This window comes from Betta splendens, chromosome 6 (genome assembly GCF_900634795.4).
Source record: "Betta splendens chromosome 6, fBetSpl5.4, whole genome shotgun sequence".
NCBI classification, from domain to species: Eukaryota; Metazoa; Chordata; class Actinopteri; order Anabantiformes; family Osphronemidae; genus Betta; species Betta splendens.
The window spans coordinates 6,223,120-6,246,646 of NC_040886.2; the positions used below are offsets into that span (position 1 = coordinate 6,223,120).

The 23,527-nt window shown below is 49.0% G+C and overlaps 1 protein-coding gene across 3 annotated transcripts in view; it reads left to right on the forward strand.

The window, feature by feature from the left end:
* Positions 1-1,880: 1,880 nt before the first annotated feature.
* brsk2a (BR serine/threonine kinase 2a) overlaps positions 1,881-23,527 on the forward strand; it is a 116,883-nt gene continuing 95,236 nt past the window's right edge. The window contains exon 1 of one of the 3 annotated variants that reach the window (XM_041071115.2): positions 1,881-2,240. In XM_041071115.2, the coding sequence (XP_040927049.1) occupies positions 2,147-2,240 (94 nt within the window). In that variant the 5' untranslated portion in view covers positions 1,881-2,146. The remainder of the gene's footprint in view (positions 2,241-23,527) is intronic. The other 2 variants (XM_055509822.1, XM_029154989.3) reach the window with 2 other exon arrangements.

The following is a 23,527-nucleotide window of genomic DNA, read 5'->3' on the forward strand; positions in this document are numbered from 1 at the left end:
CGATTGATTTCAAGTTGATCAGTTGTTTAGAAAGAGACTATTAGTATGCATATCCTGTACAGCTTGCACTTGCAGCCAATTGCTGTTTGCCCAATAGTACATTTGTGTTTTGTAAAACAACACTTTGATAATTCTTGCCGGGCCACAACGTTTAGCAAACACCCAGAAGACAATGAGCCGATCTGAATTTTGCTCATGCTTCCGATGGAATGTTGCATTAACTCGTGTAAACGTGCACATAAACACATGCTCGGGGGCGAGCACGCGACCATCGCACGGGTTCACAACACAACACGAGAGGACTTCTCATTAATTTCGTTGCGGGGAAGCGGGAAGAGAGGAGTGGGGGAGAGTGAAGGATTGATGGGGAGCTGGGAGGTACAGGCAAGGTGATTAAAAACTCCAGCTACAGATGTTTCTGGAACACTTCAAAGTAGCGACGCTGCCGGGGCCGGCGCCGGGCGTGATGCATTATTGAGACGCTGCCCACCTGGCACCTGGCGCTGACATCACATGGCCCGTCCACCTGGCACCGCGCGCTCACGTGGGTGACACTCTGGGTCACGCCTCCTCGCGCCGACCCAGCTCCCCGTGTGATGAAGGGCATCGGGGGGAAGCGAAGCACATGCTCGACGCCGACCTCAAAGGCATTAAACTGGGGCATGTGCAGTCGGGAAGCTTGACTTTGTGAAGCGGAGAGGCAGCAGACGCTGTGAACAACTGCTGTTTGTTGCTGCATGTATAAAATAAGACATAGATGTGGGTATGATGATACAGAGTACAGAACTATAATACAACAAACTATTTAATTTCTTACCAAATAGGATTTTGAGATGCAATGAAGACAACTGGGAAGAGTCTATAATAAAAAAGAAAAACCTGGGGCTTCCTGCAAATATTCAGCTTTGGTGTAGCCTGCGGTGTGATGCAATTCTTTCTGCTTAATATTTCAGGAGCTCCCTTAACCTCGTCCTCCGTCAAAGCATGTTCACAGGCCAAATCGTGCACGTGAGCGTGCGTGGGTGCTTTTGTGTGCGCGTCTTTCCGGCGTGTGTGCGTCTCCTGACATCTGTACGCGGGGTGTGAGGAACAGACAGAGGCCAGAGTCAAAGTCACAGGTCTCAGACCAGTGGGGTGTGAAATGAATCAGAAGGGCGACACTGTCTCCCTCCTGCTGCACGCACACCTATCACTGTGTGGTGTTTGGGGTGTGTGTGTGTGTGTGGTGGGGGGGATAGAGGGGCAAAGAAGGAGTGCACTGAGAAGAAAGCACTGATATACAGAGAAAATAAAAGATGAAGGAGCAGAGACAAGACACTCCTACACTGTGGTTCTTGGCCGCAATAATAGCACCGCGGTAAATAAAGTCAGTATAAATATTTATGAATGCTGTAACACTTTCTGGTGGGAGATAGTGTTTGGAATATTGGTGTTTTAGCTTTAGCAGTTCATTGTAATTTAATCTCTCCTTTTCCAATAAGGCTGCGACACCAAGTGAGCAAAGGGGACTTCTGACCCTGGCACCACAGACCCCTCGTGGCCCCAAAAGCTCCAGCTCAGGCTTATACTAATAACTGTTAGACCCTACTGCATGTAAATTTACCAGTAATGGAGCATATACTAAACACTGAAAACAATTTTATTATTTATTTTATCGTATTATCAAAGCAGGTCTTTGATAATCAGTGCAATAAATAAACAAGTGTGAATTCATTTGAGCTCAAACTTTCATTATCACAGCGTCTGTGGATAAAGCAAAAGATGCTCCAGCAACAAGAAACGGGGCGGCGACGCCACCCGTGTCCGTGTTACCGATAGGTCGCGCCTGCTGTCAATCACCCCCGACGGCTCCGCAGCACCTCCCACAGACGCACCGCGGCAGCGCAGCTTCCACCGACGGCGAGAGTCGAGGTAGTTGCGGCTCGTTCGCAGCGATAGGAGAAACGACGAGAGAAAGAGAGCGCCTCACCTCCTCAACAACAGAGTGAGGTAGGGGAAGAGACAGAAGGCGTCAGAGGAAGCGAAGCGAAGCGGCTGCTGGAGTAGAAGAGGACCACCAAACAGCAGCTCGGACCTCCGGCTCGGGCTCTTTAACTGTCGGCGCTTTATTAGCCCACAAAGTGTCCCATTTTCGCCCAGATTCGTCATGTCATCGTCCGGCAAAGACAACAGCGGTGCCCAACACGCCAATTACGTGGGACCTTACCGTTTGGAGAAGACGCTGGGGAAGGGACAGACAGGTTAGTTGGGACAGCTTGCTCGCTGCGTCCCTTTTAAATTGCACAATTTATTTTCGGGGCGCTCCGCGGCGACTTGAAATGTTGTCCGGCTGCGCGTCCGCAGGTGATGAATAACCAAACTAAGCGCTTAGTTGCGAACACCTGGCCGATCCCGCGAGCGGCGAGCTGACATAATCATTGTTCACACAGCAGGACGGGGGGTTGCTTTACCTTGGTTACTTGGCTGCGCGTTGGCGTTGGACTGGGTGTGTTTGTGTGTGTGTGTGTGTTGGTTGCGCGCGTGCGTCCGGTAGCGGCGTGGAAGCCGTCCAGCGCGGATGGACGACGGCGGCGTGACCGGCCGTGGAAAATTAACTTTTTATGTTCTGACTCCTCTGCTCTCGCGTTGCCGTGTGCGTGCGTGCGTGCGCGCGCGCGTGTGTGCGTGTGCGCCCAGTGATTGGAGGACCGCCGCTAATCCCGCTTTGCCTGATACATTGATCTATTCTTAGTCCACATGCAGGGAGGCAGGGAGATGGAGCGAGGCAGGCGTTCCTCCTATAGGCTCCGGCGGCGAGACGTGGGTTTCCTCCGATGTGGAGTGGAAGGTCCCACCTTGACAGATCACACGAGCTGGGAAATCAGAGCGTCCGCTGGCCTGTGTCCATGCACCGCAGGGGGTGCACCCGGGCTTCCCGAGGCAGCAGCACGCGCTTTGTCTAGCAATGACAGTGCAGAATTAATAGCAATTAAAACGCACGGAGCCACAGGGGGACTTGATGTGGTTGATGGGTTTTTAGGTGAGGTACGTGCTGCGGGCTGTTTGTGTACCGTGGAGCAGTTTAGTGCTGCTGTCAGCACTGGTGACTGATCCTCTGCGGTCAAGTGCGTGCAGCCAGTGGAGCCATGTGAAGCGGAGGCGCAGCCCCGTGTGGGCAGAGGCGGCGCGGCGCGGCACGGCACGCTTTGCCCTCAAACGCACCGAGAGAGTTACTTTTCCTCTCTTCTCGTCTCTGCCCAGAGATTTGCCTCCCATCTGTTGTCTAAAGCGGCCACAATAGGCGTTGCTTCCCCTACGCAGACCAGCTGGTCATGCTGTGTGTGTGTGTGTGTGTGTGTGTGTGTGTGTGTGTGTGTGTGTGTGTGTGTGTGTGTGTGCATCCTCATGCGCTTTCTTGGAATATTTGCTTCACTCACCTGACCAGCACCATGTTCTGGTTCTATCCGTAGCAAGTTCAGTTCCCTTGGTGTGGTCTGCGGTGGGAGGACTGGACTTTAATCCAGCCTGGGAAACTGCTGGTGCAGGACATTAATAACAAATTTCTCCCATAGGCCTAATTGCTCACAGGCGTTTACAGGCAGCTACCTCAGCTGAGTGTCTAATGTCTGTTTATGGTGGCATGGAGCTGGAACTCGGGCTCCTGAGCACAGACATTTAATGACAGTGTCCACACGACTCAGGACTCATTTACACACATGCGGAGGCAGATTCAAATGATTTTTTGCCAGTAGAAGAATGTGTTTGTGTTTAAAATCTGTATAAATCTTAACTTTGGTCCAACTTTTTGGCTCAGATCCTATATTCAAGGCTATTTTAATTTGTTTCTGCTTCGCGTTTGAAATTTCTAATTAAATACCATGCGCTCTTAGAACACTTGGCCTGCATTTAAATTACATTTTCCCCGTTCAAATGTGCGGCAGTATATTGTGCATATGTGTCCTGTGTAGGGAAATTCATTTGCCTTCTGGCTTCTGTGCAGCTCGTCCACGCCAAACCTATTCAGATTAATGACGCTGCATAATGTCCCATTCGTCCATTAACCATTCGTTAATCTGTCAGATCTCTTTCCCAGGCCTTCGCGGACGGGGTTGGCCTGGCAACTGTGAGCACCCAATGGGCCGGGCTCGATCATGAGCGGCAGCTGGGAACATCCAGTGGGCTACGTCCCCGGTGAGGTTTCCCAGGCTGCGGTTGGCTGGTATTATTAGAGGGGAGAGGGCGGAAGGGCTCCGGTTGATCTGGCCGTCCTGCTCAGAGCAGTGGTGCTGTTCTGTGTTCATTAAGTGATTAGTGCTTGTACTGACACACACACACACACACACACACACACACACACACACACACACACACACACACACACACACACACACACACACACACAGTGGTTCTGCTTTGGTCTCCCTGATCTAATCCCCTACGCAGCCAAAGTCCCCTCGGCTTTCACTCACACACTCACGTGGCCTAAGGTAGAATGGGCCGTCCTGCTCCGGCTTAGCGTTAGCGTTACGCGTTAAAGTTGCACAAACCCGGCCACGCTCTCAACTTATTTGTGACGGTATTGCTGGTCTCTGAAACATGTGTGGCCCCCCCTTCGCCGGACGGGCACCCGGCCATGATGGAGTGTGTGGATATGGTGTGTCTGCATGGCTGCTTGCTGATTGGGGCTGAGGCCACAGAAGCATGGAGGCCATTTTCCGAGCCAAAGGCATCGCCGTCGTGCTCGGGTGGTGGAACCTGGTCATTGCATTGTGCTCACGCGCGCCCCGGGTTCGACGCCGCCACTCATTGTTTTAATTGAACCCCGTGTGCCGTCGCTCGGCTTTTATATGAGCCGGAGGAACAGCCTTCTTGTACAGTAACTCAGACTCTTAAAGCTTTGCTTGACAAAGCTGTAGATTGTGGATTTGTGCTTTTGCCAGCGTGACGACTTAAGATGAGCTGAATCACTACTTTGTTCCACTAATGCTTCAGAAAACATCGCCGTGCTTTCCCTTCACTAAGTTCCTAAAAGCTCTTGATTACTGCAATAGAGGCCTATTGTCCTGGAATCGCTGCCTTAATCCACTGCAGCCCCATGTTGTTTTTGCAGGTATTGACTGGCTAAGTTGCAGGTTGATGTGTGGGCTCTTTGATACCTTAATTGATGCTTGGAAAGCCCAAACACCTGTTCTTGGGGCTGGTATTGACCGACGTGATAAAAGCTGCTGGTGGTCTGGTGGTGTCTGATTCTGACTGTCTGCTGGACGGGCCTTGTTCTGGGTTCACCAGGCTCCGGCCACTTTGCTCCGTTGCAGCTGGAGGATGTTCACGCTTGCATGTGATCCGTCTCTCCTTCTGTTTAGTTACACATTCAGGTACATGCACTTACTCGTCTGCTCTGGGAGTCTGTGACATTGCACGGCAACTTAAATCCATTAATTTGATGTTGATTGATAGCTGGTGAGCTGGGGATGGGTTGCCGCGGATCAATGAACCCTCCCAAAGATTTCCTGTCTGGCGGAGGAAATCCATACTGTTTCGCAGCACATGATATTCCTGATGATGACAAGTGAGGAGGGAATGTTCAGCTAATGCTGTCAATAGCAAAGCGCTGGGCCAATCTGAAGGCCCCAACGTACAGGTGGTCGGGCTCTGAGCGACGCTTGACCTGCATCGTCCACGTTGAGCCCAAACACAGGTGTCTATCTGCTCTACTTCAGAGACTACCCAGAAAATGTTGCCCATTCCGCATCAGTGGGCCTGAGAGAGATTCAGGTCAGAGATGGCCTGACCCAGTGGCTGTGGATCAGAAAGCCGAGCCTGCCTGGTCGCTGTTCGACCCAAGCCAAAGCCCCGCTCCCTCCATTCTAATGTGTGTCTGAGCCGCAGCTGAGTCATATGTTTCTTTCTGAATGTGAGGACAGGAACTCCGGACTCAGAACCAGGACTTCGTCTTCATTCTTCCACCAGCTGGGCCTTTTACTGATGTTATATAATGTTGACGGCCCCTGTCATCCTCTCAACCAACACCCCCGTCGCCCCTTTTCTCCGGGCCGGTCAAGATTCATACAGCAACTCAGTCACAATCATTGCCTCTATTGGGAGAAATGTATGAAGCCAACGATTTTCGGGGATTAATGATGAGGAAAGATGTGGAGGCCCGGGGGGTGGTGGGCTGTGAAGGCAGGGGGAGGAGAAGAAGAAACCCTTGGAACTGAGGGAGTAAGAAAGCGACTTGAACGTTCCGACTGCTGCGGAGGTTATTAATTAAGGCAAACTATTGATCACCCTCTTCATTATCCTCCCCTCCTCCCCGATTTTCATCTCTCTATTGCTGACCTCCAGAGGAGAGAAGGGCTCAATCATTAAATGGGAGGTCACTAAATAAGCGGAGGATTGCTGAAATGGCCTCTGTGGGCGATGACCGAGTGAATGTGGACTTTTATGTGTTCCTCGGAGCGGCTCCATCACGTCCTGTTTAGGCCGCGTCCTCGCTCGGCGCTCCCGCCGCCACCGCGTCTCTGCCGCGTTGAACAGCGTGGTGAATGGGCTGATGGCGACACGGCGCTACAGTCCATTTTCCCTCCGTTACACCAAGACACAGTACACACGCGAACAAATCAAATCTCATTCCTTCACTCTGTCTGCCTCCTTGCCTCCGTCGCAGAGATGCCCGAGTTCTGCTCGGCCGCCGCGTTTTTCGCATAACGCCTCATCGTCTTGTGTTATTCGGAATTTCACGGCGCGGCGGAGGCGAACGCGAGCACGGACGCCGACGTTTCGCAATTCTCCGGTGCTCCCAGTTGTTACGTTTCTATATGACTTCGCGCCGTCGCTCAAATCAAACGCGTGCGGCGCCTGGCGTCCTGATGTCTGTGTACCAGCCCGTGACTTCGTGCCCTTTGTTTTTTCGGCCGGCCGCAGAGTCAGCGGCCGTAAGACGCATGGTGTATTAAACGTCTGCGCTCACAGCAGTAGGCTTAATCAGCCTGTTTGTCTCTTTCTCTCCTCTCTCACCCAGCTCGGATTAACCCTTGCTGAGCCGCCTGTCTGGCTCTGACTGTGAGAACGCTGGCTTGGTTGCCAAGCTTGGTTGTCTGGTTGTCATGGTTTCCCTGCTTCTTACTGGTTCCCAGTCTGCCCTCAGTTGGAAGGAAGAGTGGGAATACTCTCTTTCGCTCCGTCCTCCTACTCACTTTCTCTCACTTGCCCTCTGTCTCGCTCCGATTCGAGTCCGTCAGATTTTCCCCACTTTAATTGCCTGTAATTATAAGCAAGCAATGTGAGGCAGCGAAACCCTGATGCTGCTCCACCGGCGTCAAGTTTGTCTTCGCTTCCTCAATCGTCGACCTGCAACTGTTGAAATGTGTATTTAAAAGCGCTTTGCTGCACGCGTATGGGCGCGGGTGCTCGCGGAGCCCGTGCGTGTGCTCAGACATACGGTCATGGATCAGACAGACTTGCCCTGCTCTGTGCTCTGCGCCGTGTGCTGTGTTCCCATTTAAATCTGGGAGATTAGCACATGTGGGGAGCCTCGGCTTTAGCTGTTGTCAGCTCAGCTAGCCTTGGCAGGCTGTCCTCAAATCAGGGGGGAAGCTCTGCGCTCATCCCCCCATTGCCTGTCTGTCCTGCTGTACCTTATCCATTAATAAGTAGATGGGCGGACCGGTGACCTTGACTTTGGTACAGTTTTCTAACTGCTGCATCCAGGGATGAGGGTTTGACCGTGTTGCATTGTAGACAAATCTGGTTCCAAGTGTGTTTGTCAACGCTGAATTCTTTTTAAATCCTTGATTCACGAGTCTAGCTTTTAATATTAAATGAACATTCATATGCAGTGAATGAGTTTAAATGTACTGTTGGTATTCTGCATGCAAAATGGGCTCAATGTTATGATGTTTCACTGCTACAGGTCACAGGATCTGGTGGGTTACACGAACTCTTAAACTTCAATAAAATCAACACATTTTAATTTTCACCATGTTGGATGTTAAATAGATGTCAATTCTTTGCAGTAAAAATATGAAGTTGTTATATTTAAATGGTTCAAAATGGTTCTGTAGTTTAAAATTGAATGCCTGCAATATAAAGGAGACGGGGCCAAAGCGCAGGCCAAAGGCAGAGTGTGACCTGTGAGCCTTTTGAAAAGTGATTACCACTACAGCACTGCTGTGCACAGGATTTCAAGTGGAATGTCGGTTACACAAGCGCTAAGCTATACATCAGGAAGAGAGGAGACTGGTTCGTTGTGCGGGAAACCAGCATCCACACTGTTGTCTGACAAACCAGCGTCAGACAAGGCACAAGTTAAAATCTGCACATGGCTCAGTCTCTAACTCCCTCAGTGAGACTCATCCACACGTTGTCCACAGTGTTCACTGCCGTGAATAAAGCCCTGGCGCAGCTCATCCCACATGCAGGGTCAGGGTGACTGGGATGTGTTTTTTATTGGCAGCCCTTCAGGCTATAAAAGCCGATGTCGTCCCTGCCCCAAACACCTGAGCTGTGGCTTTGCATGTGCGAGGAAACGCCAAGGCCTCGGTGAGAGAAGGCCCGAACGCTGGCTTCCCTCCGTGGCCCCACTGGTTTCACCTAGCAACATCAAGGAGCCCTCTGTTATTCATTGGGGGGGGGAGCGGTCCAGCGTGCTAGTGAGGTGGAGCACCACGGCCCATCCACAGGCTTCCACCTGGATCACAGGTGCTGCAGCGTCAGTGGTCCGGCCAAGACAAACTGTTTGTTGTGTTTGCTTGTCATGTGGTGCCACTACATCAGAGAATGGGTCGGTGCCTTGCATTCGCTGCCAGATCAAATGCTCTGTCATGTATATGCATTAGGATCCAATCAGATCAGACCAAATCTCTGGAGCTGGACATTCCCCCATTTCCCCTCATTTTACTGGTCAATGGTCCACCAACCAATATCCATGTGGCGTTTCATGCATAGTATATGATTCCTTCGGTACATATTCTCAACCTGATTTAAGCAGCTTTAGAGGTCAGAGGTCAAATCTTACTCTACATACTTTTTTTTAGTTGGTGAAACTTTTCTACAACCTCTCTACACATGATGGGGTGATTCAGCACTGTAGTGTTTGCTGGTGCAGAGCAGCGTCTCGAACATGAGAGGCACGGCGAAGGCGGAGGCCCGGCTCACAGAAGAAGGCTGCTTTTGAGCGTGGAACCCGGTCGCCGCAGTGAAGCGCCGCCGTTATCGTCCGCATCACAATGCACCACTTGAAGGACGCGAAGGCGCACGCACGCACGGCGCCCGCTGTGCCGCGGTAAAGCGCACGGTTTGGGCTTCTGCAGGAATCCCAGCGCTGCCTGTGACTGCAGCGAAGCTTTGACGTCATGACTGGAGGAAGCACAGGCACGGCAGAAGGGTGGACACACACACACACACACACACACACACACACACACACACACACACACACACACACACCCTCACACCCTCTCATGTCAGAGAAATGTTTCCATCTTGTTCCTCCGCTGTTCAGTCTCGTCATCGAGTTGACCTATCATTACTAGCACTTTTCACACTGTTTCATAAACCACGCACCGCAATAAATACTATATGCTGCTAGCTTTGATGTGAAGAGTCAGTAACCATAGCAACAAAGGCACACGTGCTGCTTCAGATGCTGAGGGCATGGATGTGGCCGTTCCAGGTTATTATTTTGGCCAGTCAGGCGTCCACAGTGCTGTTTAGAAGCACGGTGGTGTGCACGCGGCCGCTTATTGCCTACGCGCTGCTGCACGCGCAGGTCCGCATGTGGCGCTGTGCGACCGCTGTGCCGGTCCCTGCTCCGCTACCGTCACCTGACTGCTCCGCTTGACAGGTTGACGTCAACCTGGGCTGCGTTATTTCAGCCGAGCTCTTCTCATAAGGGACACGTCACCTAGACAGTAACATCTGAGAAATCGTATTAAATGTTTTAGGATAATGAGAGAAGAGATCCTCACTCATTAACAGATAAAAACAATGGGATAATCTTAACGCACCACAACCTGCTCCCTCCGTTCTATTTCTGTATCCATTACTCCCCTTCCCTTCCCTACATGCCTTAACTCCCCCATACGTGCCTCTCTGACCCCCTGTTCCCCCGCTTCATGCCTAAAGGAGGCATTCCCCTGCAGCCAGCCAGACCTCATACTGCCATTCTGCTCAGGTAGGGCTCATTCCACGTTAGGTGATTAGATCTCACTGGCAGCAATTCAGGACTGGATAAGCCAAAGTGTTGCAGAACTACACAATAGCTGAAGGAATTCAATTAAATCTGTACATGCTCTCCTGTGGCGGTATGGATGTAGGTGCCCAGCAGCCTGCAGACACAAGGCCATGTTACGTACGCGTGGACTGTGTAAAGACTAATTCAGTTTCCATGTGTGTTTTTGCACAGATAAAGGAATATGAAAACCATCCAGTGGTATTTACACACAGATAATATACGTACTCATACTTGTTTTATATAAAAATGCTATAAAAATGCTCCTACTGAATATTTCGTTATCTTCACACCTTCCTCCTTGCGATGGAAAGAAAACAAGTTATTTGTGGAATTAATATTAGCACATGAGCATTTGTGAGCATGCATTTATGCATTTAATGTAGAATTGTATGAATTATGTAGGATGAGCATAATATAGGAGGTTTAAATTATGGATTTGCTTCATGGCTTCATAGTACTCAGAATTTTGAGTGCACAGTTAGAATGTATTTTATTTTCATATTTCTCTGTAATTTGCATTTTTTTTTTGTTACGTAAGAATTTTTTACTTTAATCCTTGACCTGAAAGGCGCCTGTAATGATTTGAACTAAGAGACGTGTGCGAAGAGGCTGGCAGGCGCATAAAGAGCTTTTGGAAATGTTCAGTCAAAACAAAGAGGTGCATCATCTTCCAGTCTGGAAACAGGGAACATCTGGTGTCGGCCGCTCATGTTTCTAATGCCCTTAAGCCTGTGATTGTGTCTGTACAACTTGGTGTGATTAGGCTTCGTAGTGCCTGAATTTATTACTCTGCCTTCGCCTGTGTCATTATACTTCAACCTCTTATATTCACTCCTTTAATGAGACTTTATGAAATATTCAAACCTTTACCTGGAGCGGCTCAGGGCACGCGTGCGTGTTTATGTCCCTGGGTGTGTATCAGCACTTTTTGATCTCCCGGTGCCGACGGAATCCGCCGAGACAAGGCGCAGACGCAAGGAATACATTCAGGCACACCTGCAGACGGACAGGATTTGAGTTGGGGTAATGATTAGTTATTCCAGAATTTACCGTCCCGGCTGATGAAGAGTCCGGGCGGGATTGGGCTCATTAAGCATGAGAAGGAGTGCTCGTCGGCTGGGGTGCCTCAGCCCTCTCTGTCTCCGCTTCTCCCTCAGCACAACACTAAATCAAGGCAGGCTTTTAATTAAAAGGCACATTTTCCCCGTTCCCTGCACATACTGTAGACAAATGCACGACAGAAAACGCCAGGTAGCTTTGTGTTAAACTCTAGGTTCACGCCGGGAACCTTATTTCTGCTGGTCTTCAGGACGTTGCCTTGTTTGACTTCAGGAACAGCTCCTCTGTCCTAATGAAGGGTTCTCGTGCCCTGTAAATGATATTGTAGCAGCTTTTATGTCACGTGTGTGATGTCCCACGCATGAGCGGCCTAGAGGTGAGGGATGGGCTCACAGAGCACGCAGAGGCCTCCTCCCGGGGCCTGGGATGTGTCCGGACTACAGAGCCATTCATTAAGCCGGTCCCAGAACTCGCATCGGGTCTGTTCTGGTTCCACACAGAGCCCCTGCGTGACGCGGCCCTTTGCCTTTACACGCACCTCACACATCCCATCCTCTGATGTCTTAACAGACACGCTCAGAGTCAGCGGTGGGTGCGGGGGAGCGGGATCCTCCGTCTGGCTTTATATAAGCGGCGCTGCATAAAGTGAGTAATGGTCTCCCGTTGGGCATTTTGCCAGTTTAATAGCTCGAGCGAATGAATGGGACTCTTTTCAGAAACAGCTTGTGGGCAGCTTGTGTTGAAAAGATGTGTTAGAAAGGAAGGAGGACTTTATTTTAAGATTCACACCCATCATTGTACGCGGGGACGCTTCTTTTCCCCCTACCCTCAAATAGAGTGTGAAGCAGCCATGACACTTTGTGCTCATGGATGCAGGCGCTTCCTATGGGGCTTCATTAGGGAAGATTATTCAGTGTCAGGGTTCTGATGAACTGGATGGAGCAGCTCCGTCTGCGATGCTGTTTACTAATCACCCCTCGGATGAGCCGAACACACACGCACGCTGCTCTGAACTAACTTCAGAGGTGCCCAGGAAGGTCCTTGCATATAAATAATAAATGTGCACCCACCTCTTGTTTTCTTTTTTTTTGCCTTTCTGTGCAACGTTGTGCGCTTGTGATTAATGTCCCGGGGCCGGAGGTGACGGGGTCAGAGTGGAGCTGCCTGTGGAGCTAATGACAATGATTAAGATAGGGGGTCGGTGCGGCGCGGCCTTCGTCGCGGTCTCTTCTTCATCGCGGCGTCACCCGGTGACCGTCGCTAACCTCGCCGGCCGTGAGGGGGCGAGCGACGCGCCGCGGAGAGGGAGCGGCGGGTCTGATCCATTTCAAACAGAAGCGTCAAGGAGTCACGGCGCGTCCCTCGCCCTCGGTCCCGCGCTCGGTCAGATTAATGGCTGGATAAGAGTTACACAATACTGTGGTGTGCACGAGTTTGTTCTCTTTGTGTCTTTCAAGTGCTTTTTGTTTGGATTCGTGAGGTTTCAGTGCATTTCATGATCCTGCTGCGCTCACAGAAAGGATTGTTCATTTGAAACCTACACATTTAAACCTTCAAATTTGTGGCTATTACCAGAAGCTGATGGATGGTCTCACTTAGTGTCCCCTGCTTTGCACGACGAGCCTAAATGCACATCGGTTATTATTTCAAACCGTCCTTTTTGCTTTTTACATATTCTTTATATATATATATATATATATATATATATATATATATATATATATATATATATATATATATATATATATATATATGTAATGCTTTTAAATAACACATCGCAATCTCCGACTTTTCTGGCCTGAGAACAAAAAAATATCCCCTTTTTTGCAATATTTGATTGAGGCAATATTTAAACTACAAAGTTCTTCAAATGCTAATCATTTGGATGAGTGATTAGTTCAATTATAATAACACAAATAATGGCCCGTGTTTGTATTAGTTTAGCCAATTAGTAAAAACAAGTTGATTAAGCCAAGCCGCATTAGCCCACGAGTTATTATTTTATTTGGACATGTAATGGCTTTTAAATTGCCTGACTGCTCACATATTTCCAATCAAAAATTGCAAATGGTCCCCATCATATTAAAGTCACTGGGTGCCATGCTTTAATAAGGGTTTCCCATATTCCTCAAGTCTGCAGTGATATACGAGTTATTATTAACCCAGCACAGGGGTGAGACCAAACTGGGAGCTGAGTTCTGTTAATGGCTTTTTACCAGCCCCATTCTTTTTTTTTTTTTTTAAGTGCTTCTTGCTCAGCTCTCTGTCCTTTATTCATTGTCTCCTTCCTCCCTCTTCCTCCTTCTTTCCCTGCCTCTCCAACGTCTTTGCTGTCCTCATCCTCCCTCATTGCTTTCCCCGTGGCTTCCAGCAGCACCCGGCCGTTTCTTTCTCCTCCCGTCCCTCTGTATTACCCTTTTTCAGCCTAATGGGATCACCGGTGAACATGTCTCCCTCTCTGGCTTTGCTCTTTAGTATGTGCTCGCTTATCGCTGTGAAGTTAATGAAATGGAGTACAAGAACGACCCATTCCTTCCGTTGCTCCCGCCCCTATGCCGCCTCCTTCCCCCCTAAATGTCTTTCTTCCCATGTCCTTGTTCCCCCGTCTCTGACTTTGGATCTTTATTTCTCTGCACTGGCGTTGGCCTTTCCTTCTAGTTTTTGCGTGCACTCAATAAGCATGTAAATACATTTATTCCCTTTCATCAGGATTTTTATCTCCCAGACTTTTACATTTCTACATTCTGCAGCTTTCCCTAATATTAAAAAGAAAAGGCCTGAGCACACAACAGTGTGTGCTCAGCAAGCACAAACACCACCTGCCTGCCTTTCTTAGTGCGTTTCTCTCACAGGCAATATTAAGTTTTTGTTAGTGACCCAGAGTCTTTTTACAAATTATGATGTAAAGGGTGAGAAGAGTTATGCATTTGTCCCCGTGTACACGTGTCACATATGCACCGTTTGCTCTTTTTTCAAACCTCTCTACCTGTCAGATGCCTCTCATGGCGTTGCCCACACAGATGGCTTTGCTGGTGAGCTGTGCATGTTTGTGATGCTGTCACCGTGTGATTGAACTGGATGACTGGTCTCTGAGTATTATGCGCCAGTGCTGCCTCCAGCTCATGCTCACGGGTTAGTCAATAAGAAAAATACATTTGTGATGGGGAGAAATTAGATGTCACAAAGCCACTTCACCGGTGCTGACGCACACTATCGCACACTTTCACACGCACACACACACACACACACACACACACACACACACACACACACACACACACACACACACACACACACACACACACACAGACCGTGTTCCGGCACACCCGGTGAGTTCAGACAGCGTGTCAGCATCTCGCAGCGAGTGACGCCGCAGTCACACCCCTCCTCTGCTTATAATCAGTCACACAACATTTAAACGTATTCATCCCTTTGTGCACGAGCTGCTCTCTGCAGGAGCACACGCCCGCGGGAGGGTTGGAGCGCCAGATATTTATACCCTCTGTGCATGTGCGTGTGTGTTACCGCACCTGTTTGCTTCACTACCTGGTCGCCCCCATTGGTAGACTCCATTATAGTCCCATATGGTCACTATGGCAACAAACATACTGAATATTTGTATCGGCAGATGACTCGATGTGTAATTGCATAGAGGCTTGCCAACAATCCATTTACTCAGAACTCTTTCATTGCTCCTTCTCTGGTCTCTTCTAATTTCCTCGTAATATGCTCATCTTCTATTTGTCATTTTATGAAATGGCTATGATTTTCTCCAGTTTGTTCGGCGAGAGACACAGAGAGGCATCGCTAGAGCTCTAGAAGAGGGATGGGGAAAACTGCTGCTCTTGTCCTTGATGATGCACATCATTCACGCATGCACTGTAAATTACACTGAGGCCATGAAACGCTGGGTCACGTAGGATTCTGATCTCTGCCTGAATGTTATTAAAATGATCAGAGTCTGGGGCTGCAGATAATTGATTTTACTCATCATTTCCAATGATTCGTTTCATCACTCGACCTGTCAATTATTGTATAGATTTAGTGATAAGTTGTTTTCTCTATAAAATGTCAAAGTGGAGTCCAGATGTTTTCAGTTCTTCCCCTTCATCACGCCAGTAATCCATCATTTGAATGTTTTTTCTGGCATAATTTATGACTTCGTGAAACAAAGGAAAATGGCTAATTCTCACAATTGATACCGTTAAGAAGCTGTCTGACATTTTTGCCCTTGACAGTTATTGGCTATAAAATCTTCCACTGTGAGATCAGGGAGGTTTGAAGGAAGACTACAGCCCATTTTGTCAAAACATGAGGATGCAGATGAATGCAGCATTCATTGTGGAACAAATGAATCGATGCAGAACCAAGAAGAAAACAAGTACAGAGGCACAAACAGAATGGGAGGATAGATCACCCATGAGATAAAAAGAAATGGAGTCCAACTGCAAGGATTCATTCTCACTCTGGCCTGTGCCTGAGAGATTACCAAGTTACTCAGTGAAGTACCATGAAATGCAGGCAGATTAAACACACACACACAAACACACAAACAATGTACTGGATTAGGCCTCAGTTTTAACCCAAGGGCTAGAGTGAAGCAGATGGTTGCCTTTCGTATTATGTAACATTACTGAAAAATAGTCCACATGCAAGTGCATTTTCCTACCCGTCCATATCCTACTTTACTGTATGAGACCATGTATATTTGCTGTTCCATCCCACAGTCCAAAGACATGCAGTCAGGTTAACTGATGACTGGTTGTGGACTAAGCTTGATGCACTTTTGCATTAGCGTTAAGGATTTTGGTCCTCCATTAAATTTCTTGCAGTGACCTGTGGGTGATGAGAAGCTGGATAAGAAATGGAAAAAAACTCAAACTGCAGTCACTGGCCGAGGTTAGACCTGCGGTGAGGCAGCAGTTATTCTGCGAATCACTCTAGAGATTCTCAAGTCTCATTAAATCTGATTGATTAAAGATGCCGCAGAGACAAAGCCACGTCTAACGGCGATCATTAACACGTTAAAGCCAATTTATGACACCTGTGCTAGAGTCACGTCCCTCCAGCGGACGTGGTGGAATCTCCCAGTGGAAGCTGAAGCGACGCACCCCTTCCCACCACGCACCTCCTGACTTCCCACCAACTTGGTGCCATTTCATTTAGAACAGTGAGGCGGCATATTGGTGCAGAGAATGTGTCAGCCCTGCCAACCTGTCATGAGGTGGGGTGGGGGAGGGGGGCATGCTTCTCACTTTCATCAGCTGGGTTTGGCTCCGTGACCACATGTAGCTGCCTATAAACAAGATGAGAGGAGGTTTTTGTACAGGACACATCTGAGACTTTTGAAACTGTTCACTAAGTAGCACCTGTGAAATATGGCATCAGTAATAAGTGAAGGGAGGAGTGTTATTGTGTATAAGTACACAGGGGATTGCTGTCAAATCGTTACTGCGCTGAAGGCCTCTCCGACGTGCTCTGTGGAAACGGCATCCGTTGCTTCAGAAGTGTGAGGTTTTTAAGTGGAAAACAGGTGTCGGGGATGCCCAGAAAACGGCGTGAGTGGAGCAATGGAGACGGAGTAGAGAGCGGAGACAGACGGACTTTATACGGTGGGACGGTGGTGGCGTAGCGCCAGCAGGGCTGGACTAGTGCCAGATGAGCGTCCTCACACACACACACACACACACACACACACACACACACACACACACACACACACACACACACACACACACACACACACACACACACACACAGAGTTGTGTGCAGGGTGCTGGGGTGCGCCAAGGTGACCTGACTAGGTGACGGGAGGGTCGCCATGCCAACGCGGCTGACTGATGTCACCATGGCCATCTATGTCAGAGGCTGCAAAGGAGAGAGAGAGTGGGGAGGGCGGGGCCAGGGGGTGGAAAGCATGTGTTTGTGGAGGGACACTGGACCTGTGGGTGTGTGTGTGTTGTGCAGTCAGGTCCTCAGAGTACTAACTGACAAGCTGACATTGAGAAACTCTGTATGGAACAATATGGGTCGGTTGTAGGGCAAGAAACCCATTAACTGCAGTTGGTCTTTGTGCTGCTTGGAGACACACACGTACACAGGAGCAGCAGGTTTTCTCAGATTCCCCCCTTGGTCAAATTAGCTGCTAAGTGATGAGTTAAGACTTCCACCTTAGTGTGATGCACGATGTTAAGCTAAATATAAATAATGTTTGGTACCAAACGTTAAAACTTTTTTAATTCTTGATACTTAACACGTCACTGTTCTGGCTCTGACTGCATGGATTTCCTTCTGGGTGCTTTGGGGAATCCCAGTCCAATATAAGTGTGTGTGTTCTCTCTATGCTGGCCCAGTGACAGCTTAAGATTGGCTGCCATTCATATAATGGACAGATGATACGTGAACCCAAATGACATACTTGCATAATTTCATAATTTAACCATCATCAGCCAGCTAGGTGTGCGTCACGTTTGTTATCTCTCTGCCCCTGTTTGTCTGTTGTGAGGACATGAGCTATTGATATGTGAATTTGAAGATTAGAAGACGGGGTGTGTTCTTTAGAAGGATTTCCCATTGGGAGCAATTTTTGGATCTGTAAAGAGGCACGCGATGAAATTCAGCCGTGCCGCGACACAGTAAAGGAAGAAAGAAGCAAGATATGAGAGGATACAGAATGTCAATAGAAATTCAGACGTACAGTAGTGTGCGAATGTCACCCAGAAATTGGAATCGTTCAGTTGATTTCTAATTCACTTGGAGGAGCTTTCAGAAGCTCAACAAACAGCGAAGTCCACGGTACAAGTGGGTGTTTGTATGAACAGTCACATTGCTGCCTTCAACTCGGTCTAAACATAGTTTGGGGGTAAAGCCCAAGTGCCTCGTGTAACAAAGGCCTGACTGAGCGGCGCATTGTGTGGCCATTAATACAGCAGAGGTGACGGAGGTTAGCGCCAAACTTGCGGCTTGTCTGCGCCGGGATTCTTCGGGGAAACAACCTCTGTGTGACTCTTGACTGCTATTAGTTCCTGGGTTTCGTTCATCTCTTATTCATATGTTTGCGTCTGCACGCGCATCCATATTCAGGGCCCGACCCGCGCCGGGCTCCCCGTATTTAACGCGGCGTGGGGCGAGGAGGTGAGCGAGGTCCTCTGGAGCTGTCGGCGAGCGCGTGTGCACACGGAAGTCACAGAACCAGTGATAATAATAGTCTAGCGTTCCATTTTTTGGGGGCGAGTTCAGTCATTACTGGCTTCGCGCTTCCTCCCTGGATCGCTTGTTGTCACACACAAAGACACGCACTGTCACTTTTTTGGGGGGGGGTGTTACCTACCCTTTCAACCTCTGCTTCTGCATTTCTGGTGTTCTCCCACCTCCTCTCCTGCTGATGAGCGCCTGACATGACAGATCCCCTCTTTCGTTTGGCCCCCCATGGCTGCCTGTCAGCCAGCAGACAATAGGGACCGGGACACATTTGCCTTTCTAAACAGGCGCCGCCGCTTCACCCTTCCTGCCTGTACCGCGCTTCCTCTCCGTCTCCTCGCTCCCCGTCCTTCTCACCGGCCTTCTGTCAACTGTGATAACTCATTAATACATCACAGACCCGTGTATGTATCCTATCGGTGTAAGAGAGACAGTGAACTCTGCGCTTGTGTTAAACACGTGGACGTGAGCCACATGTTGGCCAACTATCTTCTCTGTGACCAGGTCTGTATGTTCATATATAGGCTGGAATAAAGGTTAAACTGAACAAAGAGACATAACGAGACCCTCCCATGGCGCCCACTGCCCGCTCCCTTAGGACGGCCCCATGTTTAAAACATCACCTCGACTGGGCCCGGTTCAGCTGGAGTTAAACACTTTGATCAGCGCGCTCCCTGCTCTCTGCCTCTGACCCGTGTGCGCGTTAGCTGGCGTTTCATCAGGACGGATGCTGCTCAGAAAGGCGACTCGGCACCTGTGCAAACCGAGCCTCCTGCTCCGCGTTGGGCTGCGCCTTGAGTGTGTTTGCGCCCCGGGCGCTTCTCCCTGAGTGGTCCCCGGGTGCCCCGCGCTCTGACATAACACACGGAGTCAAACACGCGTACGGGCACGCGTGGGGATTGACAGGCGGCGTGCACGCGCTAGCGCACGGGTGCATCCTTAATGCAGAGGAGCACTTGCATGTATGAACAGACAGACAGGCAGGCACAGAATGGCCCCGGGCAGGAGGGATCAGTGAGGTGCTTAGGAAGGCTGAGGCTTGGCTGGATGCAGGTCATGGAGCCAGACGGTGGAAACCTGCTGATGCACATGTGGCTGGCAATTCTTATAGTTACAAGGTGTTTTACACTGGGTGTAAAGCCCATCATCATCTGTGGTCACTAGACATGTATACACAGATGTTATATAACCTATAGGGGATCGCATTGGACCGTTGGACTATTGGACTCACCAGACTACAGTGTGGTGAAAGTGAATTCTCTTGTTGCCAATTAGTTTCTTTGGCCTAGATCAGCGGTGGGGGAGGGGGTGGAGTCACGTGTGTGTTTGTGTGCGTTGCGGTATAGCAGAGACCCAGTAGGCTTGATTCCTGTCAAAGCCACAGCCCCGCTCTCAGACAGCGCTCGACCAAGCGTTTAAACGCTGCGCTAGGATTTTGCTGTTAGTATAAAGTGAGTGCGAGTGTCAGTGGGATGTGTGTGTGTGTGTGTGTGTGTGTGTGTGTGTGTGTGTGTGTGTGTGTGTGTGTGTGTGTGTGTGTGTGTGTGTGTGTGTGTGTGTGTGTGTGTGTGTGTGTGTGTGTGTGTGTGTGTGTGTGGCATTGGCAGAATTGAGGGGCGCTGGCAGCTCAGCGAGGCCAAAGGAAGGCTGGACAGCTAAATGTTGGCGTTAGTAGACGCGAGCGAGAGCGGAGTTGGTTTAAATCTGATTCAGAGGTTAGCTACTGTATACACTCACCTACTGTATGGAGACTTACAGGCTGTGGCAAATCGATGGCAAACCCATCAGTTCTCTCCGTTCTATGAACCGTGGTGGAAAATGAAAAGTATATAAACACCCAATTGAGCAGCACTTCATTCTCTGACGTGAATGGAGCAAGGACTTGCTTTTCTCCAACCTCTATATCTTTTGAACTTGCGCTTGCAGAGTTCCATTTTCATCGTCGGCATCGTCAGCCGCGGCATGACCTACTTCTTACCAAAACGGGTGCAGAATTGACTCCCTTGCAGATGATTTACAGTGGATGGCATTTGGGAGTGTGTTTTCTGAGGAGCAGCTTCCGCAGAATAACAACCTGAAGCTGGACGATCCCTGGGGAGGTTGCATCCTCCGTCGCTCACTAAACGGTAGCGCTGGTTATTAATGCGTTGGTCAGTAGAACTGATTTAAATCAGTTTGGAGTTCCCCCTTAGATTGACATTATTTCTAGTACATTAAGTTCCTCATTTTGCTGGGAAAAGCCTTGGAACATGCTGCAGCGCCCCTGGGACACTTTGGCCCTATTTCACACACCACAGCTCGAAATGCGCCACCACATACAGCAAATACAGAGAGAAAGCCACACATACTGTACACGCGTCCAGGGGATGCTTCTGTCCACTGATGTGTAATATATACTGCACCTGAGAGAAGGGTTTGTCTCAAGAGGATGCCCACAAGCTGACAGGAGAGGCAGAGGTTGGATGGGATGAAAGGAGAGTAGAGGTGGCCAGAGAGTGTGATTGGACAGGGGGGATGTGGCGTTACTATGGGTGATGGACGGGGCAGCTGGTTAGTTGGACTGGCAAATGCGGTCAGGGGGATGTACAGTACTGTGAATGTGAAATGAAGAGTGCGTGTGAGGGCCGTTTGAGGCGTGTGGCTGGTGTGGGGATGTGGGACTGCTGTGAGGAAATGTGTCTCTGTATTTGTAAGTCTTTTGTGCCTCTGTGCTCTTGAAGTCCCATTAAAGCTGGAGAGGTTGTGGGGGTGGGTCTGCTTGTCACTTCAGAAGGGTGACTGTGATGTGGCGGTGGAGAGCGGAGGCCGGTGGAGGGGGGCCGGCTGTGTGAGGCGAGGCCTGGGGACATCAGTCGACCAGCGCCACAAAAGAACAATTTTGTGTTTTTGTATGTGTGTGACAAAGTTGCTGAGAGACCAAACATGCACATTATTTGTTTTGTGCCCTGTGTGTGTGTGTGTGTGTGTGTGTGTGTGTGTGTGTGTGTGTGTGTGTGTGTGTGTGTGTGTGTGTGTGTGTGTGTGTGTGTGTGTGTGTGTGTGTGTGTGTGTTATTGTAACTTTTCAAATTAGACTGCACAGCAAGATTTAAATGATAATGGATCCATTGACCCTGAGAATTGCTGCATTTGCGAGTGTGCAGTTTTGTGAGTGTGTTGGGGAAGCTGGTGAATTCCTGGTTGTGTGTGTGTTTGTGTGTTTGTGTGCACTCATATGTGTATGTGCCTGTGTTTGTGTATTGGGGCTTTCCTGTGCCAACCTGCTCTGTCCCGTCTCACTGATAGCAACTCTGGATGATTGTGTGTTGATTGCTGTAAATCAGTGAACATACAACTGCTACTGTTACTACTACTACTACTTAAGACACAATGAATACTAATAACACAGTTGTGTGTATGTGCACTTATTTTGGGTAATTGTGTTTCTGACCTGATTGCGTGCAGACTTAAGAAAACGGACCTCAAAGCGTCTCGCACACACTAACTTGCACACAGTCAACCGGCTGGCTGCACCACAGCCACAGTGATATTAATGAAACACTTATCTATCCAAACATATTAGCAGCCGTTTGGACCTAGTCCTTTTATGTGTATGTGTGTGTTTCTGCTGCTGCTGGTGTGTGCATGGCGTCATACTGTTCTACTGGCCAAGGTCAAAGTGTTTTTTCCTTCTTGTGCCATCCTTTCTGTGTGTTTCTGCTTCTCTGCTACATATTCACCGTCCCTCTCATTTTGCCTTTCACTCTCTCTTTTTTGTTTCTTGTTGTCTCATTATCTTCGACCGTTTTCTTCAGTGTTCTTTCTTTCTACTCGGCAGCATTTTCAATCTGCCCTGTACTTTGTTTTTCCTCTAATCCTCTATCTCTTTTATGCCCACTCTATGTAACTTCATCTCGCTCTGTGCTTCCCTCTCTCTTCTCTTTTTTTCTGCCACCCCCTTCTATTGTCCTGACTAATCTGGCCTGTTCTCCGGCTGTGCCCTTGGCTCCAAACAATGCATTAATCCAGGTTACCCCAATCCTTTGTCAATGCTGCACGCCTCATGCAATGCTGCCTTCTCTCGAGCCAGACACACCACAGAGCCACAGTAGCCCGATGGGGCTCCCAAAGTGGTTGAATGTAATTTCAGGTCCTTAAACGCTGAGCGTCACTGACAATAAACAAAGCCATCATTTTCCTTCACCGCTCGCTGAAATCATAGACGAATTCACAGACTGTGTTTGAGTGATTAATCTCTCTGGACATGTGTCATATTGACCTGCGACCCGTGTGTTTCTGAATGCATATATCCGGCTGTTGTCGCACCGAACCGCTCACTCCTGTGATCAGATACCAGAGAAATTCATATTCCGTTCTTTGCAGTCTTCCTGATTTGGATAATAAATGTCTCCTTTGATAATCCTTGATAAATTTTATATAGATCAGGCACTCCAGGCTTAGCTGTTTGATCAATCATAAATTCCACTCTCTCCACTTCTCATTTAGTCCCTGGGGTATTTAGAAATGTATTTAACTTATATTATTTCAACAGTGATTAATTTCCCTAGGAGGTAGATCTGTGACTCTGTGTGTGTGTGTGTGTGTGTGTGTGTGTGTGTGTGTGTGTGTGTGTGTGTGTGTGTGTGTGTGTGTGTGTGTGTGTGTGTGTGTGTGCGCGCGTGTGCGTGTAAGACACTGTGTCCTTGAACAGGCTTATTGCGGCTGCTGAAACATCTTACGCTTTCCTTTCTCCAACAGTTCTCCCTCAATATTACACACACACTAACCACCACCCTTTCATTATGGCCTCCCATTCAAACCCATTCTCCTTGTTTTCTGCCCTTTGTACCACTTTAGGAGAGGATGTGGGGGGCGTGCTTGAGCTTGAGCAAAGTAATTAAAGGTTATCCTTCATCTGGACTAAATTGAAAAGGAAAACATTTGGAACATTATTTGCTAAAACACTGGAGGTCAGCTGTGTCGTATCAGGGCTGGCGTGTTCAGAGGAACATGTAAAGGTTTGTTTGATGAGAAGAGAAAGAGGTCGAGTCGAGTTGTTTGTACATCAAAAAGCAGA